The 14,616-nt window shown below is 38.2% G+C and overlaps 1 protein-coding gene across 2 annotated transcripts in view; it reads left to right on the forward strand.

Moving 5' to 3' along the window:
* Window positions 1-14,563, forward strand: part of LOC116290635 (lipopolysaccharide-responsive and beige-like anchor protein) — a 46,624-nt gene extending 32,061 nt beyond the window's left edge. For both annotated transcript variants that reach the window (XM_031697714.2, XM_031697715.2), the window contains exons 35-54: window positions 4,500-4,617; window positions 5,001-5,103; window positions 5,484-5,599; window positions 5,988-6,100; window positions 6,520-6,663; window positions 6,918-7,037; window positions 7,322-7,375; window positions 7,639-7,737; window positions 7,874-7,946; window positions 8,236-8,330; window positions 9,247-9,336; window positions 9,442-9,469; window positions 9,946-10,086; window positions 10,370-10,420; window positions 10,701-10,856; window positions 10,966-11,145; window positions 11,530-11,631; window positions 12,026-12,228; window positions 12,525-12,676; window positions 13,300-14,563. In XM_031697714.2, the coding sequence (XP_031553574.2) occupies window positions 4,500-4,617; window positions 5,001-5,103; window positions 5,484-5,599; window positions 5,988-6,100; window positions 6,520-6,663; window positions 6,918-7,037; window positions 7,322-7,375; window positions 7,639-7,737; window positions 7,874-7,946; window positions 8,236-8,330; window positions 9,247-9,336; window positions 9,442-9,469; window positions 9,946-10,086; window positions 10,370-10,420; window positions 10,701-10,856; window positions 10,966-11,145; window positions 11,530-11,631; window positions 12,026-12,228; window positions 12,525-12,676; window positions 13,300-13,375 (2,214 nt within the window). In that variant the 3' untranslated portion in view covers window positions 13,376-14,563. The remainder of the gene's footprint in view (window positions 1-4,499; window positions 4,618-5,000; window positions 5,104-5,483; window positions 5,600-5,987; window positions 6,101-6,519; window positions 6,664-6,917; window positions 7,038-7,321; window positions 7,376-7,638; window positions 7,738-7,873; window positions 7,947-8,235; window positions 8,331-9,246; window positions 9,337-9,441; window positions 9,470-9,945; window positions 10,087-10,369; window positions 10,421-10,700; window positions 10,857-10,965; window positions 11,146-11,529; window positions 11,632-12,025; window positions 12,229-12,524; window positions 12,677-13,299) is intronic.
* The last annotated feature ends 53 nt before the right edge of the window (window positions 14,564-14,616 follow it).

Consider the following 14,616-nt stretch of genomic DNA (forward strand, 5'->3'; position numbering starts at 1 on the left):
AATGAATTACTATTTTTGGTGGTGTTTGATATTTGAAGTTTGTTTTATAGTGATTGTAAGTGTTTTTATCCTGTATGACCTGTTGAGGGTCTGTAATCAGTTATTTAAGAAAGGTTGATGGATGTTTTGTAAATGTTTTCTATTTGATGGTAAAGGGCGTTACTTGTACAGGAAATGAAGATGGTAATAGTCCATTTGTCTTGCAGGTTGACAGCAGAGAAATCACTAAATTAAGCTCCTCTATTATTAATAGTTTTCTACCGTTTCCTTTCCTTTTAACTTTCCTTTCCTTTTCTTTCCTTTCCTTTCCTTTCCTTTCCTTTCCTTTCCTTTCTCTTCTCTTCTCTTCACTTCTCTATTTAGTTTTCTCTTTCTCTTTCCCTTTCTTTTTGTTTTGTTTAGTTTTCTATTTTGTATTCTTTTTCTTTCTTTATGTTTTCTTTCCCCTTTTTGTTGCTTTTTCCTTTTATATTTTTCATTCATATTTAATTTTTGTTTCCTTCTTTGCTTGTTTTGTTTTGCTTTCAGTTATTCTCATTTGTTTCATTTCTCTATTCTCTTTTTTAAAGTTGTAGTACTTCTCTCATCTTTTTGACATAATTTTAAATAATGTCTAGTTTTTTTAATTCAATTTTCCTTATTATTTTTTACTTTTCTTAGAAGTCATAAACTTTTTCACCCCATCCTCTTTCCTTTTCAAAAAAAACTTTTTTTAGAATAATTTAGTATGTGTTCTTGTAGAATTTCAAATACTCTTGATTCAACTTTAATGTCTTCCTCATGCTCTACAGACGAACATTCTCGCGGTAATTTGCGCCAATTCGAGGAAGAAACATTTCTATTGTTTTTTGCGGCCAGCAAAGCCTTTCTTTGTCTTCGCTTTAATTTTCGGTTTCTCTTTCAACTTTTTTCTTAATTTCATCAATAATAGCATTAAAATGATGGTAATCCTTGAAACTATTTCTGTCGCGAAAGAAAATGAAAATACGATTCTGATTTCGAGCACGTGGCTCAAAATGGCCACAGTATTTGACTTTATAACGAAGCTAGTTTTTAGTGTCGACAGTATCGTTCATTAATGCTTTATCAATTCTTTGTATTTCATTTCTAACCATTTCTATATAATACTTTATTTAAGTCAGCTGCATTTAAATTTTACAATTTTTAGGATTTACACGAATCCTATTCCAAAAGAAAAAGTGCCTTGCTTATTACAAAGTTTTTCTCACAGATAAATTGTATCTGCTTATTTTTCAAGTGAACATGTATTTTTAGAGAAGAAAAATGAAATGTTTGCACGAAGTTAACAGCAGATTTACTAAAAAAGTAATACTTTTCTAACTCTGCCATTTCCAATGAACAACAGGTCGGTCACACATTTCTACATGAACTTTCTTTAAACCCCAAAAAGAATAAAATCGGGCAAGTTTCAAGATTGAATAAGCTCTCGTATATTTGCTATTCAACGTACGTCTACTTTTAACAGACAACGTATCACTTTTGCCTCTTTGCCAGCGAAGTTTACAACAACAACGTTTTATTCAATATTTCTATTATTCCAAAAAGTAGTTTATCCTTCTTAGTATTGACAATGATAGTATCCCAACGAATTGTCTTTGTCAGCCAAACTATCCAGACCTATTTATCTAATTTTTTCTATCGTTATTTAACATTTTTGTTAGTTCTTTTAAAACATTTCAACTTGTTCTTAAAAAACTTGTTTTACGTTATCCAAAATCCAAAACGAAGTTTTTACAAAATCGGGAACGCGTTTTATTTAGACAGTTTGGTAGGGAATTTACTCAAGCTGTTATTGTATTTTTACTTAAGTTAAGTTGTACTAGATTTGCAAAATTATCCCCCAATAAAGCTTCATTATTTCTTGATGAAAATAATCCGTTCTTCAAGTTAGGGCATTGATAATTTTTGACTTCTATTTCCTCTGTGTTCTAATTGAAATCTTTACATTTTAGATTAAAAACCTTATCAGCAATATGAAGATCTTTCGTCTCTAGTTTGTTAATTGCTTCGTTGTCAAGTATTAGATGGATTGGATAATTTAAAATATATTAACTTGGCATTGGAACCCTCGCGCTCCTAACTTGCGTAAACTGAAACTAAAAAAAAGAAAGAAAAAAAAAAAGAGAAAAAACCTGAAAGACCAACAATTATACAATATTCCTTTTCACCACTTACTTTGCCAAGGTTTATTGACTTTATTTTAAGAAAATATTTGCGAATCTATTCTTGTAGGGAATAGTTATTCTCGTTCACTTTTCTACTACTCGAATGGCTTCTTTTTAAATAACTAAAAAAAAAACATCTTCATTACAAATCATGTCTAGAATAACTCAATCATTCGACACAGCTTTCATAAATTTGTGTTTTAGTTCCTTTTATTTTTAATTAAACGTACTAATTATGCATTTCCTTTCGGAACAAACATTCAGTTTACCCTGGCGGCTCGATAGAGCTGCTCCAAGAGACGGGATTGAGCTGTTAAAGTGTTAAACGTTCGCGTCGTCTAATTTTCTAGAGTACTTGTCAACAGTATTATTTGAACACGTATCCTTCTTGCGATAACAGTTATCGAGTATCTTCTATTCGTAACCAAATAAAGTCTCTTGTCAGTCGTTTTCCACTTATACTAAAATTGGTTCACATTTCTAGTTTACGCTGTCTTCATTTGTTGCGTTTGCCCTCATTTCAGCGTAGTTTTCTTAAGAGTTTTTCTATAGGACGAGACATCTTTGCGGCTGAATTGTTAAGTATCTGCTGTTTGGATTAGCGCTCCTTAAACGATAATGTCGAGATGATAATTTGAATGGAATCTTCTCGTTTTTCTTGAGATAACCGCGTGACGTCATAATACGTATCGCGGGCTTCGCGGCAGTCAATCACAGCGTTCCCGCGGCGCCTCAACAACGAGCCTTGGATAAGTGGATCAAGAGCTTTCCTCCAATAAGACCAGCTAAACGAGATATCGTCGGAAAAATTTGAAAATTAGAAACATTTGCATGGCGAAACAAAAGGAATTAACATCAAATATTTGCAACTTTGTTAGGGTTGTAATCCCACAAGCAAGAACCGCTCAATATACGGCTCTCACTCGTACAAATCCCTATCTTACCTCTTATATGAAAAGCGAGATTATTATCTAATTATGTGACCCCCTCGTGGTCTTCTAATATTCGTTTTTCTTAATTTTGTTTCGGTTTTGAGTTGAACGAAATAAACCGCTTAAGCGCAAATTTGGCGGGAATTTAAGAATTTCTTACCGCGCGCGCGCGTCAAGCCATGTCACCATAGTAACAAGGCCACTCTACGTCAATGCAGTATTTATAGGTCTAGGAATAATTATTTTAAATTCTTTAAACGAAAATAAGTAGCACTTAATAAACGTTCTGTTAACAAGAAGATATAGTTTTAATATGGGTTTTAAGACGGAAATCACGGAAATTAGTCAAATAAATCCTGAAAGAGTTTTTAAAATAGGAAGATTATATTTTTATCGACGATTTACGAATTTAGTGTTTTTGTCGGTTCGTTAATCCTCTGTTGGCTTCTGGTATTATCGGATACACATTATCATAATTAATTTGAGTTTCTTCCAGAGGCTTTGACTGTTTCCGTCAGTTTGTTTATCAACTAATGTCAGTCAGGTCGTTATTGAATCCAAGTGTTTTTTCGACTGATTGTTTAGAAGTCTAGACGTGTTTATCTGTCTATGTTGATAGGTTTGTCAATGCGGTGTGATTGTGTGTGCGTGTGTGTGTGTAAGAGGGGGCGAGTGTGTTAACTCCAGTAACCAGTATCTATCTACCAGCTATAGTGTTGCTCAGTGTGACCCCTGGATGCTCATTTGACTTCTTGCATGCTAGGTCAAGAGATTTATCCTAGTATTTCAAGAATCAAACGCAGATGTCTAGAGTCTCTTATTAAATATTAATGAGTCATTCTAACAATATAATGTCAGTAATATAGTGTACGCCAAAAGATATTCTTTGGTCGTTAGAAAATACTTCGTAAATCATTCATGGCATTATAGTGTTGGTCCAGGGCAAGAGAATATTCTCTTGTCCAAGGTTAAACGCAGAATTTCTAAGGAGTTGCTAAGTTCAATAAACAGGATGCATTGTGGTCTAGCTTTGTTAAAACAACACATAAGGCATGATGAAAGAAAAAAGTTTGTACCGATTTTAGATCACATAAAAAGCATATTTGATAAATATTGGATAAAAGATACCCCTCTAAATATTTGTTGATTGGGTCCTACTGACCTTAACTTCCGTTCTCTGTGCTATATGTGGATACAGCTTGGCTATTGGAAATCTTAGGCCATCTAGAAAGACCAGTAATAACAAGCGCAGATGCGATTCAAGAAGCACCTCGCTTGCTGTAACCCGTTCTATTATTGTACCAGATTCCTTCTTATTTGTCTTCCAACATGGTGTAAACTGTCGCGTTTATTCCTCAAGGTCTATCACATTGTGTTTCAGGTTCTGCTTTATTTGGATGGTCTGCAAGGCAAATGGCCTGTCGAACAAATCAAGGCTATCTTTTCCAGGAGATATTTACTACAAAATTGTGCTACGGAGATTTTCTTTGCTGGTGGATGTAAGTCATGAATTATACGAGTAGATTGCACATAACTGTAAAACGGGACGGCACAGGCACGGCACGGAATTGACAACATTCTGTAAACCTATCACAACACGCTAGATACTGGATTGATTAAAAGCTCACTCCTCATTTAATTAAAATGCTAGCGCTCGGGTGCGGCGCCGTTACGGTAACGGAACGCCAAGTCACAGTGGCCAGAAGGACCCAGGTCTCCCAAGCATCGAGGGGGGACGGGGAGGGGGGCTCAGGAAAGTGGCTGACTACCCATTCCCTTAAACCTTAAATAATCAGTTAATTTAGCAGTCATGTAATCAGGAACTCCGTCTAATAAATGATCTTTATAGTCAAATAAACACCTTTATTTATCTCGTTTTTAGCTTCTGCGATGTTCAAGTTTTCTGATCAACAGACCGTGAAGAAAGTGGTGAGGGCACTTCCCCCTGTAGGGGTGGGGTCGTTCTATGGAGTCACACAAACAAGGTACCCGTAATACATCTCATTACATTATGAATTTCATTTACTGACTTCTATCACCAAAATAACGGTTCAGTAACAAGGGGCTGCTGTTGTAGGCTTGTGTTTCAGGAAGCTGTAGGTGATGCTTTCTAGCGTAATCTGGAATTCTATTTAACGATTGCATCGGCATCCCGAATGGACCTTGGGGGCAAGAAGTTTAACTGTTTTAGTATAAACTAAATAAATGGATACACCCAATCTTGAATTTCGGTTGAAATGATTTTTTTTCTTTTTGCGTTTTATCACTTAAAAAAACACTAGTAGCTTAGCCAATCAGAGCATAGAATTTGTGATAGACCATAAGACGGTTTATAATAATATATAGTTATGCTGCCATATTTCAGAGCCGCTTCGCTATATTCTCCAAAACAACTTTTCCAGAAGTCCACCATGACACAACGATGGCAGCGAGGAGAGATCGATAACTTCCAATATCTCATGTTCCTTAACACCATAGCGGGTATGTGACGCATACAGAAATGTTTGGAAGCAGTTGTATGGCTGCCATTAGTGAATTTCCTAGTCGGTTCTATGAGGGTAGTTAAGGGTGGGGTCATGACCGGTTACCGTGGTTAGTAATGCCTTTACTGGATTCAAAGAAATCTAAATTCAATATGCTAGAAAGACGATTGACCTCACACTTAAAAGCTCTATATGTTAATTTACCTCTTTACCTTGGGCGTAATTTTCCATTTCAAACCACGTGTCATTCCTTGAGAATAAGATTCTTTGTTTGAGTTGGTCCATACTCACGTGTCTCCTCAAGCACAACCATTAAACAAAGAAATGATGCTCAAGGGAAAGAAGTCTATGAAACGCCTAATTTCCTTTATTGTTTTTGTTGTTAGGACGCACTTACTGTGATTTGAACCAGTATCCAGTCTTCCCGTGGGTGTTAACAAACTATGACTCGCCAACTATTGATCTGAAAGATCATAACAACTACAGAGATCTCTCTAAGGTTAGTGATCCCTTAAGATTTCTCTTGCTATCCTGGGGATCACCAGGATTTTATCGACTCCTGAATGACCAATTCCCTGTTTGTAACGTAGATTTTAAATGTCTTCTTTGAGAGAGATTGAAGGGATTAATCAAACAAGCGAAAGATAGACATGAATGAATGAGATAAGATGAATGAATGTGATGAAATAATTAAATGGACGGACGGACGGCAAGCGATCGAGCGGGTGATCAGGCAGGCGATCTAGGGGAGCGGAGGGATTAGTTCCTGTCTTTAGCCGCAAATCGTGCTTGGTATATTTCCATTGTCTGTTATCGAATAACCTGGCGGACCCATTCCTTACTTTAGCAAGTCATGCTCGGTTTTTATTGTCATTGATCCAACAATTTTCCCCTTATCCATTTTGTTTGTTTGTTTAGCCCATTGGTGCTTTGAACCCAAGTCGTCACAGTCAGTTCGTAGAGCGCTACGCATCTTGGGACGAGAATGATGACATTCCTCCATTCCACTACGGTACTCACTACTCTACATCAGGATTCACTCTTGCTTGGCTCATACGCTTGGTAAGTTTATAAGCACACTGCTTCTGAAGGCTATTTCAGCGTGTTTTATATTTGTCCATACTGTAAGTTTAGCCTTGTTTTTTTACTAGCGTCTCGAGTGTTGCATGATATTTTCATTTACCTCCACATTAGCGGCATTAACGCTTGTTTCTGTACTTCTCTACACTTGCATTTGCATTTGTACTTGCGCTTATTTAAGCAGTGTTATCGAGGCCAAGAGAAGCTAAACAATGAGTACACTCTCTGCCTTGTAGGAACCTTTTGCAACCATGTTCCTTAACCTTCAAGGCGGTAAATTTGACCATCCCGGTAGAACGTTCTGTAGCATTCAGAGGGCTTGGAATAATTGTCAAAGGGATACCTCAGACGTCAAGGTAAGATCGTGTAGCTGTTCAGTAAATGTAAAACGAGATTTTAAAAATTGCATCGTATTTTAGGCTTGGGAATCGTAATTTTAATCAAAACAGTTAGACCTGCAGCACAAGTGAGCCATTTGACTCACGAACTAGTCAGGCAGTGATTATAGATGGATTATAACAGATATCTACCAGTGGGCTGTTTCTAAATACTAAAAATAGCAGGGACAATCTTAATGCTGGATTTGTTATAGCCCATTAGCTTGTTTGACTCTCATTTCTTATCATCATTACTTCCTTAGGAACTGATCCCTGAACTTTTCTACCTTCCTGAAATGTTCCGCAACAGTAACAGGGTAAGATTAAAAGTACTAATAGCCCTTAGTAATATAGTCATGTATGTATCGATGTAGTTCAGTCTGTGCCGTGACCGTGTCACGTGCAGTCATCTTTCGCGCTGATATAAAATCATAGTTGATAAAATCCACTTCAAGCAGCGAAGTATTTATATTTATTTGTTGTACTTTCCTGACAAACCAAAAGGATGCGATACTTGGTAAGCCTGCTTTAAAACTTGATTGATATTTAGTTTGATTGAATTTGGTTTGCTTCTAAACAGTTCACATTTGGAGTAGACGATGACGGGACGGTCATCGATGACGTAGATCTTCCTGTATGGGCGTCGTCTGCTGAACATTTCATCACCTTGCACAGGGCGGTAAGATATTCATTTGATTCTCTGTATTCTTTAGTATGAAAGTCATGCGCACCCTCTTCCCCTCCCCTCCCCTCCCCGACACAACAACACACACATGTAATACTAGTCTTATAGATTGTTGTTTTTTATATTGCAGGCTCTCGAGTCAGATTATGTTTCACTATATCTACATGAATGGATTGACCTAATCTTCGGCTTCAAACAAAGAGGTACAGTAGACAATAATCAAGTTCAGCTTGCAGAGTCTCCCACAGACGAATCCTGTGAAAGAAATAGTAGATGTCTTGATGCACGATGTCTCGTCAGAATTTTCATAAGAAAGACATAAGGGCCAGTGGGTTATCAGTATGATTTTTTAAATTATAACTGTCGTGTGTTACCCCCTTGAATTAAAGATCATTCATTCACTCTTCTAGTAGGAAAGAGATGAAAGACGCGAGAGCTCAATAGCACTGCCTCACAAAGGACTATTAATAAGACTGGTGTTTTTATCTTCAGGTCCTGAGGCTGTTAAAGCAACGAATGTGTTCTTTCATCTGACGTATGAAGGCAGTGTTGATCTAGATTCCATCAGTGATCCCGTCATGAAAGAGGTAAGACAATGTTTATGCGTATTAGGTTAAGACTAGGGAACCCTGTGTTGTTAAGGAGAGGAAGCCTGGAGAGAGAGAGAGTCGTCGTTTGTTTCGTAAAGAAAGCGTGTCGTACAAGATATAAATGTAAAAATGACATAACGATGAAAGGTATGCTACACTTACCGCAATAAATAACCGTCTTTCTTCTTCTCGCTATTTCTTTTTCCCCGACTTCTAATTTTTATTTTCTTTCTTTCTATATTTCTTTTTTGTTTGCCATTTTCCCTTTTCCCATTTTTCTTTTCACACCCTCTTCCTTCCCCCACCCCTCTTTTCATTCTCTTCCTCTTCCATTCTTCCTTTGTTATTGATATTTACCTTCTTGATCTTCTACTCCTTTAATCCTTTTTACTTTCTTTCTTTCTTTCTCTCTTTCTTTTTTGTTTTTGTTTGCCAATTTCCCTATTCCCATTTTTTCTTTTCATACCCTCTACCTTTTCCTCCACCTTTTCATTCTCTTCTCATTCTTCCTTTGTCATTGATACTTACCCTCTTGATCTTCTACTCCTTTTATCCCTTTTTACTTTCTTTCTTTCTCTCTTTCTTTTTTGTTTTTATTTGCTATTTTCCCTTTTCCCATTTTTTCTGTTCATACCCTCTACCTTTCCCCCCACCTTTTCATTCTCTTTCCATTCTTCCTTTGTCATCGATATTTACCTTCTTCATGTTCTACTCCTTTTCGACCCTCTTTTCCTCTCTTACCTTTTTTCCCGTCATTAATTTTCTCAATTCCCTTTTATTCCTTTTCATTGCTTTTCTCTGCCTTATCCCACTTTCTCATTTTTTGCTCTCTATGTTATCACTTTATCTTCTTTTTCTTTCCCTCTTCCCCCCTCTTTTCATTCTGGTTGATTGTTTTTACTGTGGTTTCCAGGCTGTACAGCAGCAAATCAAGAGCTTTGGACAAACACCATCACAGTTATTATTAGAACCTCATTTACCTCGTATCACACCAGAACAACAGGTTTGTTAGCAAAAGAGCAACACCACCGTATCAGTATAGATGTAAAAACGTTTTTCGTATTATCGTATCGTCTTTTTGTGAACCCTATTTTTCTTCTTATTTCAGGCCCTACTCAATAAAGAGCCATTTAAGAGTAAGTCTTAATATTTTAATGGAATTGAGAACTGCATCACAATCATAATAGCAAAAACAGACATGTTATAATACATGCTATTTGGAACGAAGAAATAGAAAAAACGCGCGTGGGTGCTCTGCAGTTTTAAAGTACACGCAGATACTAATCCCCAAGTACATTTATATAACTCCACTCAGTACAGCAAGCGTTTTTTAAAATACGAAATAGAATAGCCGTTTTTTCCTATAGCAAGGATGCAACTGGAAGTACGCACACGTGCTTTGTGCTCTCACAAACCACGCGCTCTCAACCAATTACAAAGCGAAATTCATACCATTTACAGACCGTAAACCGCCGAAAATAAGCCCTGGGTCTTAGAACAAAAGAAAAACAATAGAATCATGTTATAAGGGACTTATTTTCGTAGGTTCACGGTATATTATAATTGTGTAGATCCACTGCGTAACCGTGTGATTTTTGTGGTGTATATACAGGTATATACTTAACATTCAAGGTAACAGAGAATGTACCTGTAACATACGTTGCTGCGCACACAGCTAATCATCAAGTCTATCCCGCCGTGGTCACCATCAGTTGTAACCAGTGCTTTTCTATCAATCGCTGGGTGAATATAGGTAAGATTGATCTAAAAATACTGAACTTGATAGTCACGTGGTTTAGTCAAAATACCAGTGACGTCAACATCGCGCTTCCAAGGCAACCAGATGTCAAAACCACATTTTGTTTTTTTTTATTTATATGTTATGGCGTTGCTAAGGTTTTGGTTTGTTTTTGAATGACTTTTCTGGCTTTTTGAAATTCGCTGATTGAAAAAGATTCCTTAATTCTAAGTCGTTGAGATTATTTGTATTAGTTTTATATGATGATGACGATCACGACGACGTCTATTTTCCCCAGATTCGTTGCAAAGTCTTCGTGGAGCTCAGATAGAACAGGATCCCATGCTAGGTAATCTTTCCTCTCATACATATATTTCAGTTATTTCATTTATTTGTTTATAGATATTAGATAGTATGCACGCTCTGATTGGTCGAGAACTGTGCTTTATAAGTGTACGAAGCACGGCTGCTGAGGCGTTCTTACATCATTTCCTGCGTGCTTTATTACTAAGCGGAGCGCGTTAAAAGCTGTTTTATCAAAAAACAAAAGCATCGAGAAATACAGTAGAACTGAACCAACTGCTAAGAACCACTAGACAAAAACCAATACAAATGTTTTCTTTCCATAGCGACTCCTGCGGGTCGTCAAAGACGTCAGCTTGGTGAACCACTGGATCAGAACGTCACCCCAAGCGCCTCCTGTTTTGTTGTCACTGGTGATAACAGGACGATTATGGCGTGCGGCTACTGGGATAACAGTTTTAAATGCTTTTCCACTGATAGCGGTATGTTTACAGGTTTTGGGTCGAGCAATTATTATGAAAATGGGTACAAAAACAGATCCAAGATAATGTTGGTATAGTGTTGTTACAACATGGATATTTTTCCCCCCAGGTAAATTAACACAGTGCGTGTTTGGGCACTGGGACGTGGTCATGTGTCTTGCCTACAATCAACACGCTGGTCTGATGGGAGGTTATGGGATCGTAGTGTCAGGATCACGTGACGCAACACTGTTGGTGTGGCACTGGAACGAACGGATGCAGAGAATTGTCGCGACGGACGGATCAACTGGTGAGTGCCTCTTCGCTACGCAAGTACGGTATAACTGTAGGGAATGAGGACGAGAAAGGGTTTAGGGAAAGAAGGGAAGTAAATGGACGTGGAGGGAGATGGAATTAAAATAGAAGCGGGGAGGGACAGGGAGGTGAGAGCAGAGGCATGAAAAAATGAAAGAGAGATATAGATAAAAAGGAGTAGAGAAGGAAGACAAAAAAAAGAGACGTAGAGTGGGAGAGAGAGAGAGAAAGAGAGGAATGGGGAGACGAGGACAAAGAGAGATTGAATTAGAGAAGGAGAAGGTGAGGGAATGTTAAAGAAATAGGATTGTAATATTGTTTTGTCTCAAGGAGGGATGTATTGCATATACATTTAATTTTGGACATCAATGTTTTGTAGATGCTAGTCCATCTCCTCTGGCGATCTTGACCGGCCATGAACAGCCTATCACTTGTGTAGATGTCAATGCGTCATTAGGACTAGTGGTTAGTGGATCACAAGGTCAGTAAACATTTATCTTCATCCAATAAATAAAGGATTATGCAGTATACCACCTTCCGCTAACTCAACAATAGACCGAATTTCGAGTTCCAAATTACCGCTGTGTTCCTTGATTACAGACTCATTTACACAGGATTAGCCTCGAATCAGTGTCTAATTATTCACAAATAACAACGGTAAAGTAAAGAATGCATGCACAACTTCAACAATACAAACACTTTGAAATTCCACGGATCTTCACTGAAACACGTGAATATTCTGCACAAATTCGAGGCTAACCCTAAGCAACACGGAACTCGAAACTGGAATATATAGATCAAATGTGTTAGTCAATCGTTCCCTTATTTAGACCAGCTCTCATTTTAATCGTTTATAAAAAATCTTGTTATTCTAGAGGGTCCCTGTTTGGTGCACACCCTGACAGGGGATCGTCTCCATATTCTCTACGCACCAAGTGACTGCATTAGACCACGTCTGGTTCGTCTACTATCATCGGGTATGATACTAGTCAACTATACAGACAACAGTGGTCACCTAGCAGTCTTTACTATCAATGGCATGATGATTGAGGCCAAGAAACTAGATGATCATGTGCTGGTAAGACATCCAAAAGATCTTTTTTGTAAGAGAGGCCAATATTTTTTTGGAGGGATGGGGACGGGAACATTGTCACGAGTGGCTAAGCCCTAGGGGCAGTGACATCGTTCCTAAATGAGTGAACATTGCATTGCATATTGCGCAGACACATATCACTTTTAATGTGATATGTGTTGCAATCCGTTACGACTTTATCCCTTCCACCTCACTAAAAAGCATCATTTCCTCCATATTGGTATCTTACAACAATACCGTATATTATCGTTTTTACGTCGGTTATGCTTTTATGGTCGCAGGCCATTGCAGTTTCCAAGGATGGTTCTTTTATGTTAGCTGGTGGATTCAGTCGATACTTGACAGTATGGCGGACTCATGACTTGGCCTTAATCCATACTTATCCACCCTGTGATGGGAGTATTCGTGCCTTGGCGATATCCACAGATGAAAAGTAAGCTAAAGTCTTGCATTGAAGAAAGTTGCTTAGAATACTACCTGCCTACTGCTTCCAAGCATACCCTATCCTTCCTAAACCCAATACACTGCACCACACACCTCACCACTGTCCACACCGCACTACACCGCACTACGACCACCCGCACCACACTACGGCACACCACACCGCACCACACCACACTGCACCACACCACACTGCACCGCACCACACTGCACCACCCCACACTATCCTCCACAAACCACACCACACCACACCACACCACACCACACCACACCACACCACACCACATCACACCACACCACACCACACCACATCACACCACACCACACCACATCACACCACACCACACCACACCACACCACACCACACCACACCACACCACACCATACCACACCACACCACATCACACCACACCACACCACATCACACCACACCAGACCACATGACAACAAACCACAACTGCATTGCGAACTCAACAACCCCAATCGTACAACTGCACTTTGACGTGTTACGAACAATTTAGAAAACTCTAGTGTTGTTTGAGCGTCAGGTACAAACCGTTCCTGAATTTCTGAAAACGTATGAGATTCTCTCTGATCATATTTCTTTGTTTCTAGGTGTCTCGTAGCAGGATTAGCATCAGGAAGCATACTCGCCATAGCAACGGACTTCAGCCGCTGGCCATTAATATAATCGTAGGCTCAACCTGTTTCTGTCTCATAATGTTCTCGAATCCCTAGAAGCAAGCGATACATAATTTCTCTACTATAAACATACCTCTAAACTCACAGGTCATCTGTAAATAGCACACTCCCATCCTCTGAAAACCAGGAATAAAATTCTGTGCGAGAAACGAGCGACAGAATTTTATCCCTGCGTTCCCGAGGATGGCACAAGCCTAGTTTTACAGGCTATTCTCCTCGCTATAAAGTAATCGAACAGTGTCTGTCTATGTAAAGCGTATCGAGGATTTGTTCAGGATCTAGTCAGCGGTTTTACCAGGGAGGTGGGTAGGGAGGAGGGTTATCCACATGAAAACCACAGGGGGCCCAAATTATTATTTAGTATCCGCAAGACTAAACAGGTATCACTTGGCTTTCTCTTTAAAAGTATAACTAAATAATAATAATCTTATGACATATAATTGTATAATGTAATGGTAAATTTCAATATTTAAGATGTATGAGAAAGCACTGCATAATCGAAAATTATAGAGCGGTTATGATTTGGGAGCGAGATTCGTTACGATATTAGTTTTGGTGACAAAACGACGCATGCTCCAAAACGTACAGTTCAATTAATAGCATGTCAAGCCATATGTTAATGGCTAATAACCGAATGTAGGATTTTTATTAATTCATTTCGATTTCCAAACGAAATTAAATATACTAGGGAAATGTATTTAAGTGATGATGCACCGACTGAAGAGAAATCAAAGCACAAAATAGAAGATTATAATTCATAATTGTTGGTGATTCACGATCGATTCTTTGATCTGAAGGGTTTTTACTTACTAATTTCAATTTGAAATATCCCCTCGGAGGGGTTAAGATAGGACTTTTTTCGTTAAGGTGTAAATGTTATGGAAAAAGCTACGCAAAAAAAATCTCTCATTTTTCGCTTGTCTATTTCTCTAGCTCAAAATGTAAAATGAGAATTGTAATAACAGTACAATAGGGAAGAATTCGTACGAGTGGGAAACTTACGTAACGCAGTCTCCCGCTAAAACCATTCGGGAAAGGCACACTGTACTTCCGCCAGTCGCAGTTCATGACAGAGGCAGGAGGGTTATGTAAGTTTACTATTCATATACTTAGTCGAGTATAAAATATTCCAAGTGCTCGAGATAGTTAGTCATTAAAAATGACGTATTGATGATAATGCTGTGGGAGTTTTGCCACGACCATATCAAAAAAATACCGCAAGGGGGCTCT

The sequence above is a fragment of the Actinia tenebrosa genome, unplaced genomic scaffold (genome assembly GCF_029948245.1).
Source record: "Actinia tenebrosa isolate PJP-AT-01 unplaced genomic scaffold, QUT_ActTen_1.0 PGA_scaffold6__47_contigs__length_16458017, whole genome shotgun sequence".
NCBI classification, from domain to species: Eukaryota; Metazoa; Cnidaria; class Anthozoa; order Actiniaria; family Actiniidae; genus Actinia; species Actinia tenebrosa.